General features: G+C 46.6%; 1 protein-coding gene across 4 annotated transcripts in view; it reads left to right on the forward strand.

The window, feature by feature from the left end:
• Nucleotides 1–16,512, forward strand: part of CUL4A (cullin 4A) — a 56,292-nt gene that overhangs the window by 3,232 nt on the left and 36,548 nt on the right. For all 4 annotated transcript variants that reach the window (XM_058438112.1, XM_032151399.2, XM_058438113.1 and 1 more), the window contains exons 3-4: nucleotides 6,302–6,405; nucleotides 15,577–15,646. In XM_058438112.1, the coding sequence (XP_058294095.1) occupies nucleotides 6,338–6,405; nucleotides 15,577–15,646 (138 nt within the window). In that variant the 5' untranslated portion in view covers nucleotides 6,302–6,337. The remainder of the gene's footprint in view (nucleotides 1–6,301; nucleotides 6,406–15,576; nucleotides 15,647–16,512) is intronic.

The raw sequence follows: 16,512 nt of genomic DNA on the forward strand, positions 1-16,512 counted from the left end.
ACCTCGCAGGTTCAAGCGATTCTCCTGCCTCAGCCTCCCGAGTAGCTGGGATTACAGGCACCCACCACCACGCCTGGCTAATTTTTGTATTTTTAGTAGAGACGGGGTTTCACCATGCTGGGCAGGCTGGTCTCAAACTCCTGACCTCAGGTGATCCACCCGCCTCGGTCTCTCAAAGTGCTGGGATTACCAGCATGAGCCACCGCGCCCGGCCTTGGGTTGTTTTAAATAAAGCTGCTGTAAACATTTGTGAATAACCCTTTGTTTGGACATATATTTTTATTCCTCTCAGGTAAGTTCTGCTTGCTTCTTTATCTAGCAGTGAGTTCTCAGGGTCATATGGAAAATGTATGTTTACCTTTGTACGAAATTTCTTGTTTTTGCAAGCGGCTGCCCCTTTTGCGTCTCTCCCAGCAGTGTATGGGAGTTCCAGTTCCACTCCGCCACCAGCGTGTGGTGTCCTCAGTCTGTAATTTTAGCTGTGCTAGTGGGTGTGTGGTGGAGTATTATTGTGGTTTTAGTCTGCATGTCCCTCTGATGCTAAGCATCTTTGTATTTACTTGCCATTCTATGTATCTTCTTTGACAAAGTGTCTATTTAAATATTTTGCTCATTTTTATTGGGTTGGTTATTTTCTTATTATTGAGTATTTGAGTTTATTGTGTATTCTGGATACAAGTCCTATATCAGATATTCGCCTTGCAAATACTTTCTGCCTAGTCTTCAACTTGTCTTTTGATTCTCTTAACTGTGCCATTTGAAGAGTAATCATTTTAAGTTTTCAAGTCACATGTATCAGTTTGTTCTTCTATGGATTGTGCTTTTAGTATCCAAGAAATCTTGCCTGATCTGAGGTCACAAAGTTTTCTCTTATATTTTCTTCCAGACATTTTAGAGTTTTAGGTTTTACATCTAGGTCTACGATCTATGTAGAGTGAATTTTTGTATATATTGTGAAACACAAATCTAGAGTCAGAGCCGGGTGCAGTGGCTCATGCCTGTAATCCCAGCACTTTGGGAGGCCAAGGTGGGTGGATCGCCTGAGTAGTCAGGAGTTTGAGACGAGCCTGGCCAACATGGTGAAACCCTATCTCTACTAAAAGTACAAAAAATTAGCCAGGCGTGGTGGCAGGCATCTGTAATCCCAGCTACTCGGGAGGCTGAGGCCAGAGAATCGCTTGAACCCGGGAGGCGGAGGTTGCAGTGAGCCGAGGTTGTGCCACTGCACTCCAGCCTGAGCAACAGTGAGATGCCATCTCAAAAAAAAAACAACAAAGAAAAAAGTCTAGAGTCAGTGTTTTCCCTGCAAATGTCCAGTTGTTCAGTCTCTTTTCCCCTACTGACTGCCTTTGCTCCTTTGTCAAAAACCATGTAGGAGTAGGTGGAGTGAGTTGTGAAATCAGGGTGTGTTGGCCCCCCAGCTTCATACATTTGGACAGGTTTCTGGCTATTCTTGGTCCCTTGTGTTTCCATGTGAATTTTAGAATTGGCCAATTTGTATAAGAAAGTGTGCTAAGATTTTGATTGACGGTATATAGAATCTATAGATCAATGTAGGAGAATTAAATTAACAGTATTGAGAGGCTGGGCTCAGTGGCTAACACCTGTAATCCCAGCACTTTGGGGGGCTGAGGTGGCCTGATGGCTTGAGCCCAGGAGTTCAAGACCAGCCTAGGCAACATGGTGAAACCCCATCTCTACAAAAAATTTAAAAATTAGCCTTGTGGGGTGTTGCACGCCTGCAGTCCCAGCTACTGACTCAGGGCCCCCACACAACAACCTGGAAGCTCTTCACGCAGGAAGCTGAACAGTTGGGGCCTGTTTGTCTCCCATCTTTCTGAGATTCACTGTCTTTCGTAGCCCAGTACTCAGTGCTTCGAAAACTGTTGCTTCGTATATTTTGTCTGATTTTGTGGTTATTTCAGGCAGAAAGTTAATACAGTTCTTGTACTGTGTCTTGACCAGAAACAAGAGTCCCACCTGAACTCTCAGAGGTCTTTGGTTTAATAAAAGATGATACCTTACAGCTAAAGGTTCTTACTACTTTTTTCCTGGAGATTTGGCTGTCTGATATCTGCTGCCTCATTATTTTTACTTAAAATGGCGGAATTACTTTGCAACACCTTGTACACAGTGATGTCTTATAAAACAATCACTGTAGATATTATGAACAATGTTTGCAGGTGCCTTAGGTGTCTGTCTTGAAACCCTGAGATCTAGGAGTGCTTACCCCAAACTGACAGTCACTGGTTCCTCCTTGGAATGAGACATCGCAAGTTCCAGGGGCATCTCTGGAGGTGCTGCCCCACCAGGGGACATGTGGAATCAATTGATTCACTTACCTGTGGTCATCTCTCCACGCACAGGTGGGCTTCTGGCCTCTCACAGAGTCTGAAGCATGAGCTGCCTCAGATCTATTGGAAGCAAGTGGGATAGAAATCTAAGAAAAGCAAATGTGAAATTACTGATGTCTGATCAAACAGGCAATACATTTGACTTGGTGTTTCAAAATAAAGTCAAGTTTTTGTATAGGTGGGGTGGTGTATACTTTGCCAAAGAATCATATGTGAAAGGACCAATTCTTACCCAAGTTTGAAAGGTTTGCTTTCGTGTTTGGTTTTTGGTTTTGCTCAGTCTCTGTCTACCTCGAAACACCTTAGGAGTCCTGTCACTTACACTGTGTGGGCCTCAGCTGGCCTATTGTTTCTCTGTTTGTTACTTTGTTTTTATCGTTTTTCTCCTGTAATGTGTAGAGGAGAATGTTGCGAAGGCATGGATCTTTTCCATTTAGCAACCTGAATTTCGGTCTGTAATAACTAACTCCCTGAAGAAAGTGCATCTTGTGTCTTGTGTCTCTATGTTTTAGTCCTGCTTGTTGCTAAATGAGACAACAGAAAACTGAAGACTGCGTTTCTAGAAAGGTTTCAGAGAAAGGCTGTGTTTTGATTTAGAACTGTTTTTTTTGTTGTTGCACAAAAACCTCTCAGGCCTTTAAAAAAAAGAGAGAGGTGTGGCCTCCCTATGTTGTCCAGGCTCCTTGGGAATTCCTGGACTCAAGCAATCCTGCCTTGGCCTCCCAAAGTGCTGAGATTCCAAGCGTTGAGCCACTGCACCCGGCTGACATACAAGTTCTGAGGAAAGCCAGGCTGTCTTTCTTGAGTCACAGAGTAGTTGTCTCTGTGACATGTTGATACCAGGTGATAATGGTCAGTGAAAGGGAGCGGTTAGTCCTTTGTATTAGGTGGTGTCCTTCCCTCACACCCAAGCTGCAGGCCCAGCGTAGGGATGGGACCTCCACAGCTACACAGGTCTCATCCTGTGTGGCTGTGAAGGTCACTATATGACTCTGGAGGTAGCTATGTGACTATGGAGGTCTCATCCATGTGGCTGTGGAGGTCGCTGTGTGGCTGTGGAGGTCGCTGTGTGACTGTGGAGGTCTCGTCCATGTGACTGTGGAGGTCGCTGTGTGGCTGTGGAGGTCGCTGTGTGACTATGGAGGTCGCGTCCCGTGTGGCTGTGGAGGTCGCTGTGTGACTATGGAGGTCGCGTCCCGTGTGGCTGTGGAGGTCTCTGTGTGACTATGGAGGTCATGTCCCACAGCTCCGTGGACTTCTTGTTTTGTCTTCCACATCTAAGAGCAGGGATTGCCCTTATCCACAGTGAGCATTTTGTTTAAGTAGCAGTGAGTTCACTCCAGGCAATGCTTTGACACTATAAATAGACATGTATTTGACATTCACACACGTGTCTGTTGAGCTAATACAGACAATCATTTGATGAACCTGCTGGTTAGGAAGTAGCTGTGATGTGAGAAGAGACAGTGCTGGGTGAAGATATACACCAAGTTTCCTCACTTGGCTGTTGATACAAGGAAAGCATCTTGATACTAATAGGAGTAGAATGCAAATGATACTTCTCCACCTCCGATCATTGGATTACATTCCTTTTCTCTGGGGTGAATCTTTAAAATACTAATGGCCTGAGTGCACCAACATGAAGCACACAGTACCATCTGATTAGTTGCTTTATGCATCCAGAGAGGGTATTTCTAAATCTCAAAGTATGATTGAATGTCAAAAATCCATTTTGGGGAGGGGCAACTCCTGTGTTGTGCTGCTTCTATAACAGCACAAAAAAGTCTTCCAGTATATTCCTGCCACAAGGAGTTGGCAGGGCGGGGAGAAACAAAGGCTGTCGCATTTCCAGTGATGAGTGCCTGTAATATGAAGCCGGGAGTCCTGACTCAGCACCTACAGCAAACCCAGGTTACCCAGGGCTTGCCACTTGTTTTGAGAGGTTCCTAAATTCTTAATTTTAAAAACAAAGTAAATTGCAATATGACTCATATGAGTAGTAAATGTGCACCAAATAGGACACATAGGAGGCAGAGTGGGTTATAAAATATTTAGTCCTTTGCCACAACCAGGAAAAGATGGTTTTAAGGATATTGGTTCTTGGTCTAGGAATTAAAATATCCAGAAAATGGTCCTAAGTTACTGTTGATTTTTGCTGAAGAAAATACATTTTCTTATATATAAGAAACTTACTTTGTAATAATTATGTTTGTGGGATTCACTGTTTAACTACTGGAGCAAAACCTTTGTCGTAAAGTTCTCTTGGTTGTTTGAGGAGACAAAACGATGGCAGATCTTTGACCAAAATATGAAGATATGGAATTCAAAGGGATGGAATTGAAGAGTTTGAGAAAGGAGTTGAAGTCAATACAGAATGTGGGTAGGAATTCCCTATGTCTATAGTAAGACAAAATGTAGGGGGAAAGTTTGAATTTCTTTGTTATTATACTGATGATAAGCTTGCTAGAAAACAGGATTGTAATTAAAAACAGGATTATAATTGTTCCACATCCTCTTTTGATCTTTGTAAATATGCATGTATTTTATATGGTAGTAATTACTGTATGTATTTAACTTTGGTTAATATGTAGCAGCTCTCCGATGTTTAGTATTGGAATTATTAATACTTGTAAGTATTAGTAAAATGAATAGCTTTATAACTTTACCTTTTTTCCTAGGGGTATATTGTATCCTAATTAAATTCAGATTATTTATCTAAAGTGTTTTTATTCTGTATATTCCCACATTTTTCAAACCCTTATTGGTTCAAAACTTGTTAGGAAAACCATAGTTCTGTTTATAATATTTCATATTGGAATTGAATGAGTTTAAGTTTTTGTACCTAAGATTGGAAAGGAAATTTTATTAGAACTGATAAGAATGTACAAGCATTGTTTCTTTGAGGTGGGTAAAAATATTGTGAGAAAAAATTTTCTGCCTCAAAAAATGGTGTCAGCTGGGCACGGTGGCTCATGCCTGTAATCCCAGCACTGTGGGAGGCCAAGGCGGGCAAATCACCTAAGGTCAGGCGTTTGAGACCGGCCTGGCCAACATGGCGAAACTCCTCCTCTACTGAAAATACAAAAATTACCTGGGCATGGTGGCAGGCGCCTATAATCCCAGCTACTCAGGAGGCTGAGGCAGGAGAATCGCTTGAACCCGGGAGGTGGATGTTGCAGTGAGCGAAGATCCTGCCATTGCACTCCAGCCTGGGCGACAGAGCAAGACTCCAACTCAAAAAAAAAAAAAAGAGATTTCTTCTTGTGCTAGGGATGTTCACAGAAAAAAAAAAAAAGTTTCTTAATTAAACAAACTGAAGTGAATTACACATCTAGGCTGCAGAAAAATAAATAGGAAACCATACAGTCTGGCCTGTGTCACCCAGAAAAAGCTCAGTTTGGACTGAATCACTGCCCTGGGGAGTGTGAGGGGAAGGCCCAGCCTGTTGTTCTCCTTCCTGATGGGAAGGTGGTCACTGAGGGAAAAGATTTTCTTGGTTCTCTAGCCCTGATTTCACTTTGTAATCATCAAGGTGAACTTAAACACACACACACTCCAGTGACCCCCACCTCAGACTGAGGAATCGGAGCACCCAGAAACAGGCCTGTGAGGATCAAACCTGTTGAGAAGTCCCTAGTGACTGGGCACCGTAGATGCTCAGGAGTGGGCAGGCCAGCCGCCTGAGACCCGAGGTCCAGCAGGTGCAATGTGCCCACATTAACTATTGTTACCTCTACCCCCATGCCACCTGTGACTGGACTGCAGTGTTCCAACAAGAAGTGCCCTAAACTTAGCCATAATAAATAATTTATTTGTAGATTCCCGAAGTACTGGGGAAGGGTGTGGGGTGCCTTTTTGTTATGATTACAGCTATATTAACAATAAGGTTTTTTATGAACCAATCTGTTGTTCATACTGAAGAATTGATGTACCCTTTTTGTTTGCAGGCTGTGGAAAATCTCTGTTCTCACAAAGTCTCCCCAATGCTCTACAAGCAGCTGCGTCAGGCCTGTGAAGACCACGTCCAGGCACAGATCCTTCCGTTTAGAGAATATCCTTTTTTTGGTTCATAAAGTTTCTATTCATTATCTAAGTCTTTTAAAACTGAACATTATTATGATAAAGAACTAATGAGTATCCTTAATATTAAAACCACAGCTTTTAAAGTTCTTTTTTATTTGGTAGGTTTGTAAGCGAAATTTACCATTTAAATTATTTTGCTGATCTGAATTAAAGGGAGACCATGTTCATTTATTGGGTATGGTTGAAGTATTTAGGAAATGTTCTGAAAAATGTCTTAAAGTTTGAGTATCCTTTATTCTAATAAACACCATCTGCATTGGCTTTCTGTGATAGGCAACAAAGTCCCATCAACTTGGCGACTTATGGAGACACCCACCTATCAGCTCACAGTTGTGACTGTCAGGAGGCCAGGCAGGATTCAGTGGATCCTGTGCTCAGTCTCACGGGCAAAGTCAGGGTGTCAGCCAGGTTGGGGCCTCACCTGAGGTCTTTGCTAGCATGGGCAGGCAGTCGGCAGAAGCCAGTTCCTGTGGTAGTGGGACCGAGGGCCCTGCCTTCTGTCCTGTGTTGCTCGGTGTCACTCTCAGCTCCACATGCACAGGTCCTTGCCTCTCCTCTCACAGCACGACTCTTTTCTGCTTCTAGACCAGCAGGAGAATCTGCCTGTCTGACCTGCTGAGATAGGGCCTTATATGATGTAACCCGTAACCCAGTCAAGGAGTGATGACCCTTCGTATTCACAGCCTCGTTCACAGTTGCGTGTGAGGCATCCTCCACGTGGGGACAGGGCAGGAGCATCTCGGAATTCTGCTGCCACACCAGCTGTGACTCAGACGTCTACAGGGGAGTCTCTGGGCTCCTTGGCATCCTATAGAAAATCCTTTAATCTGGACTCAATCTCATTCCCCAGCCTCCTCCCATTACTGTAGCTGTCCATGTGTCTCATTGGGTAGGAATTAGAAAGTAGAGTTTATAATTGCAGAAAATCTACTTGTGGCTGTACTTTTCTAGGCCTCCGTTTCTTCATATGTAAAACTGGGTGGTTCGTGTTTGCTTATTTCTAAGTGTTCTTCTAGTTCGAGGAAACTTCTGCTCCCCCATCTCCCTGATCTTGGGAAACTAAACCATTCTGAGTTCATTGGAAGGACCCTCAGGGAATCTGCAGCAGTCAGTGTTGCTGAAGTTGAAGCACGTGACAGGGAAGCTGAAATGCAGGGCGAGAGGTCTCTGTTTAGACAATCTCCACAGCACCCCCCACAGATGGTGAGTGAGGTCAGTTGCAGCTCTGCTGTGCTGGCTTCTGTAAATACGCCTCTGCGGTGTTTTCCAGCAAAGCCCTTTCCTAAAGATCATGAGGTTATTCAAGAGATCTGTGACCACACACAACCTTTTGGAACGTGGCCAAAGTGCACCTTATCTCAGGAGGCACCTGTGAGGGCTCACAGAAGCCGGCCCCACCCCAGTGCCACAGCTCAGCAGTGCGCTTCCAGGAACCCATGTTCCGTGTTCCAGATGTTTCCATCCAAAAAGTGGCCTGACTCCTAGGCTTGGGGGAAGTCTTTGGTAGATGCCCAAGCCTTCTCCCAAAGACATAGGCATGCCGGGCGCGGTGGCTCAAGCCTGTAATCCCAGCACTTTGGGAGGCCGAGGCGGGCAGATCACGAGGTCAGGAGATGGAGACCATCCTGGCTAACACAGTGAAACCCCGTCTCTACTAAAAATACAAAAAATTAGCCGGGCGTGGTGGGCGCCTGTAGTCCCAGCTACTCGGGAGGCTGAGGCAGGAGAATGGCGTGAACCCGGGAGGCGGAGCTTGCAGTGAGCGGAGATCGCGCCACTGCACTCCAGCCTGGGGGACAGAGCAAGACTCTGTCTCAAAAAAAAAAGAAAAGACTTAGGCATTTGTGAAAGTCAGTAGGCGATAATTGTTCCTACTCTAGTTGCTGTCCCAATTTACTTGAAAACTACTATTTGATTACCTGATCAAATAAATCTTCTGCCAGTTACTCCTACTCTGTGGGTTGACTAATGTGCCATCAGTTCACTCACTGCACAAGCACTTGCTTTCTACCTACTGCACTGGCACCGCAAAATGGAAAGTGACCCCCGTGCCTGATTTCTACCCTCCAAGAAGTCGCAAGCCTATGTGAGAGGCAGGGGAATTACTGTATTTCCCTGGTGCGGTGGCAAAACTGTGATTACAAAAATTATCATTTGGTTCATTAAAGGCGAAAGAAAAAAACATTACCATATTAAATGCCCTTATTAGTCATCAGACAAGATCTTGAGTTGAGAACTGCGAGTCAGGCCAGGAATGGTGGCATGTGAAGCATCTGGGGCAGAGCCTCCCAGAGGAGACCCTCCTGAAGGATGGGGAGGATGCGCCCTCCTGTGGATGTGGCACCAGAAGCAGAGCGTGGAGGGTGCTCTGGAAACCCCGAGCAGCGGGCACAACTAGAACTCCAGAGACTTGGTGGCCCTTAGGCTGTGATGCTGAGTTGCAGATTGAATTTGAATCTTTGTGGATACTATCAAGGAGTTAGACTTCAGTCTGTGAGTATCCCAGTCTTCACAGGTTTTTTAAGCAAGAAACCAGAATTAGATTGTTCATGGAGGTCACTCTGGCAGAATGATGAGATAAGTTTACATATAGACCAGCACACCACAGCCTTCCATTGGGTCGGCACATGTTTTTAAGTATCTGTCATGTGCTAGGTATAATCCAGGCCCTGGGAAAATAAATCTGAGCAGAATGGGATTCTGTCGCTTTGGAGCTTAAACCTGAATGGCGGTGGCAGAAGCATCAAGATAAGCATTTATGCTGTGCTGTGATAAGGGTTTTTTTTTGTTTGTTTTTTTGTGGTTTTTATTTATTTATTTTTTGTGTGTGTGAGACGGAGTCTTGCTCTGTCACCCAGGCTGGAGTGCAGCGGCACGATCTTGGCTCACTGCACCTCTCCCTCCTGGGTTCAAGCCATTCTCCTGCCTTGGCCTTTCCAGTAGCTGGGATTACAGGTGCCCACCACCACACCCGGCTAATTTTTGAGACGGGATTTCACCATGTTGGCCAGGCTGGTCTCGAACTCCTGACCTCATGATCCGCCTGCCTCAGCCTCCCAAAGTGCTGGGATTACAGGCATGAGCCACCACACCTGGCCTGTGATAAGGGTTTTCAAAGGTTCAGATAAGCTCCTGGGACCTAAAGAAAGAGCAGCCAGCCTGCCTGTGTAGGGGAGCATTGCAGGGGTGAAGCGATGTCTGGGCCATGTCCTAAAGGATGGATGAGGAAGTGGCAGGCGCTGTGGGATGCCAAGGTGGCACAGGCCAGGGAGCAGCGTGGGCAGCCCTGGTGCTGAGGAAGCTTACTGGGCAGAAGAGCCAGGTATGCTGCTGGGTGTGGGAGAGTTGACCACTGACAGGATCCCTAAAGGGGAAAACGAGAGGAAGGTGAATGCTGAATTGTGGAGGAGCCTTTGTTGAACCGAGAGGTTGAGGTTTATCTGAAGGTGGAGATTGAGCCAAGGTGTTCAGGCACAGCATGGCTGGGTTATGTTGGTAAGAAGTTAGTGTGCCTGTGTGTGTGCACTGTGGTGTGAGGGGTCACACCACAGTGGTTTGACTGGGCAGCAAAACCACGGAGTGGAATGGCAGCATCCTGCCAGCAAACCTCTTGTGGTTCAGAGGGAAAGGATCTGACTGCTATGGAAGGATGAACCAGACACGGATTGAGGCGGGGAGGGTCTGTCGTGGTCACGTTGATTTGGAAGGAGGTGAGGAGGCACTCAGGTAGAGATGCCTGTTGTGCATTTGGGGCTGGAGACACAGATCCAGTGGTTCCAGACTTGGATGAGATGCCCAGGAAAAATGAGCAGAGTGGCCAGACACAGTGGCTCACGCCTCTAACCTTAGCACTGCATTTTGGGAGGCCAAGTTGGGAGGGTCAGTTGAGCCCAAGAGTTCAAGAGCAGCCTAGACAACAATTAGCCAGGTGTGTGGTTCACACCTGTGGTCCCAGCTACTCTGGAGGCTGAGGTGGGAGGATTGCTTGAGCCCAGGAGGTCGAGGCTACAGTGAGCTGAGATTGCGCCACTGCACTCCAGCCTGAGCAACAGAGCAAGACCCCCATCTCTAAAAAGAAAATGAGCAGAGCCATCAGAGGAGGTGGCTGAGGGCTGGTGTCAGGGAGGTGAGAGGAGAACCTGGAGAGTCATCTTGTGGGAATCGAAGGGCGAGTTTAATATGGCAAGCAGCTTAGTGACTAGTAAGTAGAGTCTGAAGGGATAGTGAGACCAGGAAGTGGCAGGTTACTGTGATGAAGGCTTTTAGGCTACGTTCGTACATTAACCTAGTAAACATGGGGTGTTTCTCTCCAACTCAGCACTGTGCGTTGGGGACCAGGGACAGGCATGAATGGCATGGGTCCTGCTCTCAAAAAGCTTGTTTTTGCTGGAAGAGAGTTCTGACCCAGCCCAGTCTCATACAGGGAAGTGTTAATGTGATGGCAGATGCTCAGATACTGTGTGGCAGGGAGTATTCCAAGGTCTGCATATTCAGATTTCTTTTGCCTCTGGGATATTCCAGTACTTCAAGTAACTCTGCTTTCTAAGATTTAAGTAATTTGTTGTTGTTGTTTTGAGATGGAGTTTCGCTCTTAATTGCCCAGGCTAGAGTGCAATGGCGCAATCTTGGCTCACCGCAACCTCCACTCCTGGGTTCAAGCGATTCTCCTGCCTCAGCCTCCTGAGTAGCTGGGATTACAGGAATGTGCCACCATGCCTGGCTAATTTTGTATTTTTAGTAGAAACGGGGTTTCTCCACGTTGGTCAGGCTGGTCTCGAATTTGCGATCTTGGGTTATCTGCCTGCCTCGACCTCCCAAAGTGTTGGGATTATAGGCGTGAGCCACCACGCCCGGCCAGATTTAAGTAATGTTATGTGCTGATTATATTTTGATTGTATGCTGATATTAGATTATAGATGAAACCCATCAGATGCGCAGGTAGAAAAAGGGCCTTTGTGGAATTGAGTCATTCACTACCATCTTCTTCGTTTACCATGTCCGTTTTCTTGTCTCAACGTGTTTGATAAATTCTGCACTTAGCTGTCCCTTTCAAAATTGATACCTGCTCTTGGTGACGTCCCTTCCCCAAAATAAAGGCCATTTGTACCCATGCACTCATACACATGCTCAGCCACAGGCAGCTGCTGCAGAACCTGCACCACATGCTGCAGGACCAGTGCCACTCAGCCAGGCTACATGGGCACCAGGAGCTCTTCAAAAATGTCAAGCCGGCGGAGTGCGGTGGCTTACGCCTGTAATCCCAGCACTTTGGGAGGCCGAGGCGGGCAGATCACGAGGTCAGGAGATCGAGACTATCCTGGCTAACACAGGGAAACCCTGTCTCTACTGAAAATACAAAAAAAGCCGGGCATGGTGGCGGGCACCTGTAGTCCCAGCTACTCGGGAGGCTGAGGCAGGAGAATGGCATGAACCCGGGAGGCAGAGCTTGCAGTGAGCCGAGATTGTACCACTGCACTCCAGCCTGGGTGACAGAGCGAGACTCCGTCTCAAAAAAAAAAAAAAATGTCAAGCCAGCTGTCCTCAGAATCTAACCTGTAGATAATTAAAGATGAAACTCACATTTTCCTTCCCCTGGTTCACCTTGACAGCATTGCAGTTCTGGTCAGCCACAGAATGCCAGGTAGTGGTGGACACCATGACAGCCGTGTGGTCAGAAGAGAAGGGCACGGGAGTGAGTGGGGAACCTTGGCTGTTGGGGAAGTTGCAAAGCTCCATTTTCCTCTAAGTGTGCCTTTGATCCACACTGGCGACAGCAGGCTTTGTCTTTCCTTAGAAAGACTTTGTGTCTGTTCTCACTTGACCAGATATCGTGTACGGAGCACTTGCACATTCATGAATTGCTTTGTCTCACAACACCCTGAGCTGTAGGTACCTTCATTGACCATATTTTCTAGATGAAGAGACGAAAGCCCAAGAGAACCCTGTTAGTGCTCGGCCAGATCAGAGGAGACAGAACAGCACCCGTGCCCTCATGGGTTGTGTGGATGAATGAGGGTCGGCCTAGGGCTGTCCCCTCACGGTCTGTCCTCTCGCAGTCTGTCTGGTCTGTCTGTGGGTAGAGGCAGCAGATGAGCCACTTGTTCCTGGAATTGCAGAAGCAGATAACCAAGCTTAGAAAATGTATGTATCCCTCTTCTGCCCCAACAGAAGCACTGTCTTTTTGCCTTCTTTTTCTTTTTCTTTCTAATTACAGATATGATAGGTAGGTTTTTTCCTATGGTGTAAGCATTTCTGCTGTTGGATTTTGTTTGCTGTTTGAAGACCTGCCTAACTCATCTCAGTAGGCTGTATAAATCCTTTAATGAAGATTGGCCCTTTTCTGAGAAAAAGGATGGTTGCTGAAGAACCTATCTCGAGAATACACTATTGACAGACTCACAGTGTCTATGTGTCTCACATCCTGGAATTACTTGCACTACATTGTGGCTATGTGTTATATCCTAGAATATGGAATTGATTTTGATGTTTAGAAGGCCAGAGCTTACTTAGTAAATGCCACACTGATTTTAGCTTACCATTTTATACTTTTTTCTGTGGGAAATAACAAAAAAAAAATTGATTGAGGATCTAGATTGATTTTACAGAGCTATTTTAGAGGAAGTGTTTCTCATTTAATGAACACTTTACGTTGGACTTTCCATCTTAACAAGACACTGCCCCAGGTGGAACTCTATCTTCACAACACCTGAGCTGCCCGATGGTGTCAGATTAACTGGTGTCAGTTTAACCCCATTAAGTTTAAAGGATCTGTGCACCCTCATCTGGAAACAAAGCTCCACCTTCGGCTGGTGTGGCCCGCCTGCCAGCAGAGAGACTTGCTGGGAAGTCCAGGCCACAGCTCTCATTCAGCTCCTGGAGTCAGAGCTGCAGGATGGCTGTTGGGGTTCCTTGAAGCCTGTCCAAATGTACTTGGGACGGGTTTTTTTCTTTGTTTTGTCCATCCTGTTTCTGTAGATTCCTAATATAATGAGCGATTATAATTTTGAACAATTTGAAAAGAGTAGTTCCAGAGGAACCTGTTAACCATTCAGCCATTAGGTCTTTGCTGTAAGTGTCTATTTTTAATTTTCTGGCAGTGCTTTCTGAGTATTCAGCAAAGCCTCAAGAAAAAAATAGAGTAAGCTGTCTTAGCCAGGCCCCTGTAGCTGTGGTCACAGCACTTCCTGGTGTGACAAGGACTCAGACCCCCCGGGAGCCCCGTGGCTGTCCTCAGCACCGTTTGTTCCTCCTCACGCTCTGCCTGGCACCCTACCCTCCCTGGCACTCTTTCCTTGTCAGGCCACTCTTTGCCACCCTGAGACTCCAGCTCCTGTCTGATTTGTGCATCCTACTAAACTGATGTGTTCTTCCTCCTCTCTGTGTGTGAGGATGTTGTCACCACCTCACGTCGGCTCTAGGTGTGAAGTGTCTGCTGCACAGCAGAAACAGACCTAGAGAAGTCCCTTGGTTTGGCCAGTATCGTGTTGCTGACAGGCGGTGGATCAAGAGTTAAACGTAGAAAGTCCATGTTCTGTCCACTCTGACAAGCCATTTTCTGAATCTGTACAAAGGGAACAATGCCTGCATCACGAGGTTGGGGAGATTTTCAGTGAGAGTGGATGTGAAGAGTGTTTCGTAAATCATAAGGCAGTTTATAGTCGTTTATGATTCTCAGCTTTGCATGAACCTGAGGGATGCCAGACCACTTGCTCTCGGAGCCCATATTCTGAGTTCTTTGTCCTAAACTACTTTTTGGGCCTTTTCCCTAAAAATATACATTCCAAGAGTCAAGGTAAGAGTGTTCCTAATTTGGTGTATGGATGAGAGTTCATGTTAGTTTTCATTGAGGCTGGAAGTTAAGCCTGAGCCATTTTCCTGTCCAGCTGCACTTTGCCACAGGCTGGGCACCCTGGCTCACACCTGTAATCCTAGCACTTTGGGAGACTGAGACAGGAGGATTACTTAGACCACGTGTTCAAGACCAGCCTAGGAGTATAGTGAGGTGCCGTCTCTTTTAATTTTTAAAAAACAGTCCTAGTGACTCTTACCAGGCCAGTCACCATCTCCAGGAGCCCCCCTGTGGGAGTATGTTCGGTGTCTGCCCTTTGTGAAGTGGGGCCTTTTGTCTGGCCACCTAGCCCCAGGGCGCTTATGGCCTGGGTGTGTTTCTGCCTGCAGGGACTTGAAAGTGTCTGGCAGTGAAGGAAGGAGTGGATGAAGGGAGGCTGGAGAGGGAGTGGCGAGCGGCCAGAGGCAGGCGGGGCCGCGGGAAGGAAAGGCAGCACAGGCAGGCTGAGTGCACATTGGTGATGAGATACAGAGATCCATGATTGAACTTCTAGTGTATCTCAGCCCACTGGGGCTGCTATGACAAAACACCATAGACTGTGGCTCATCAACAGCAGGAGTCTGTTGCTCACAGCTCTGGAGGCTGGAGGTCCAGGGTCAAGGCACTGGCAGATTGCATGTCTGGTGGGGCCCGCTTCCTGGTCCATAGCCAGCACCTTCTCACTGCATCCTTATGTGGTGGAAGAGGCAGGGGAGCTCTCTGGGGTCTCTTTTGTAACCCCATTCTTGAGGCATGTCCACTCTCATGACCTAATCACCTCCCAGAGGCCTTGCCTCCTAACACCATTACTGTGGAGTGAGAGTTTCGGCCTATGAATTTTGGGGGGACATGAACATTCAAGACTAATATTCTTTCAGTATTCCGATTACTGAATGGTGTGTAGTATTCAGTGGAGAAGGTAGCTGAAATTAAGGGGTTAAAATTGTAATAATGGCCGGGTACGGTGGCTCACGCCTATAATCCCGGCACTTTGGGAGGCTGAGGCCAGTGGATCACAAGGTCAGGAGTTGGAGATCAGCCTGACCAACATGGTGAAACCCCGTCTCTACTAAAAATACAAAAAATTAGCTGGGCGTGGTGGCGCACGCCTGTAATCCCAGCTACTCAAGAGGCTGAGGCAGGAGAATCGCTTGAACCTGGGAGGCGGAGGCTGCGCTGCAGTGAGCTAAGATCGTGCCACTGCACTCCAGCCTGGGCGACAGAGTGAGACTCCATCTCAAAAAAAAAAAAAAAAAATTGTAATAATTAAATTGGCCAGCGTTTTTAAAGTTTTCCTTAGCAGGTCTGTACAGACTCACTAGATAGTGTTTTATTTTTAAAGAAGATTAACACATGCTGGCAGGACCACTGCAGACAAATGGTAAGCTTGTTAACTTTTTCATCAAAACACAACCTCATCCATCTTCCCTCACCCGCATGATTGGGAGCTGAGACATAGAAGTTCTGTCAAGGATTCTGTGTTTGGTGCTGTAGTTGAACAGCACAATGAGAAAAGCAGGGAAGGTGAACTCCTCAGCTCCTGTGGGAGGGCACCACTGACCCTCTTGGCCTTCAGGTCCACAGTCACAGTCCGCAGTGGTGACAGGATTCTTAGATGCCTGAATGGGTCTCTAAATGTCTCTTTAAGCACAATTTACTCCTCAGAATCTAGCCTGAATCCCAGGTCTTTACTGCAGCTGCACAACCAACGTCTTAGGCTTTGTAGATGTCTTGGCTTTGACTTGACTTCATGTCTGCATTTTTAATGTGACCTGGCCGTTAATTACTTAAGTGAGAGAAAAGACCGTATTAATAGCTTTCCTAAGTAGGTTGAAATCTTTCATTTTCTAAATGATATAAGTAGGAGACGATGGGTGTATTTCTTTTCTGGGCCAGGTACCTGGCAGCTGCTAGAGCTCGCTGAGTGTCTGTTGGGAAGGTTTTGGTGAGATGTGTCCACAAGTCTCCCCAGCCAGGTAGTGGGCTCGATGGTAGGAGCACAGGACAGGACCAGTGCATCATTCTGTGTCCCCTCACTCTGCTCGCAACGCAGAGTCAGAGACACACATCCAAGAGCCTCATCATGTAACAGGAACTCAAGTTTTAAAAGCTTAGTGCATCTCCCTAATCTAGTAAGATGTACCACATCAGTCAAAAAATGACCAAATTTAGGCCGGGCGCGGTGGCTCACGCCTGTAATCCCAGCTCTTTGGGAGGCCAAGGCGGGCGGATCACGAGGTCAGGAGA

This window comes from Hylobates moloch, unplaced genomic scaffold, assembly GCF_009828535.3.
Source record: "Hylobates moloch isolate HMO894 unplaced genomic scaffold, HMol_V3 SCAFFOLD_4, whole genome shotgun sequence".
In the NCBI taxonomy this organism is placed as follows: Eukaryota; Metazoa; Chordata; class Mammalia; order Primates; family Hylobatidae; genus Hylobates; species Hylobates moloch.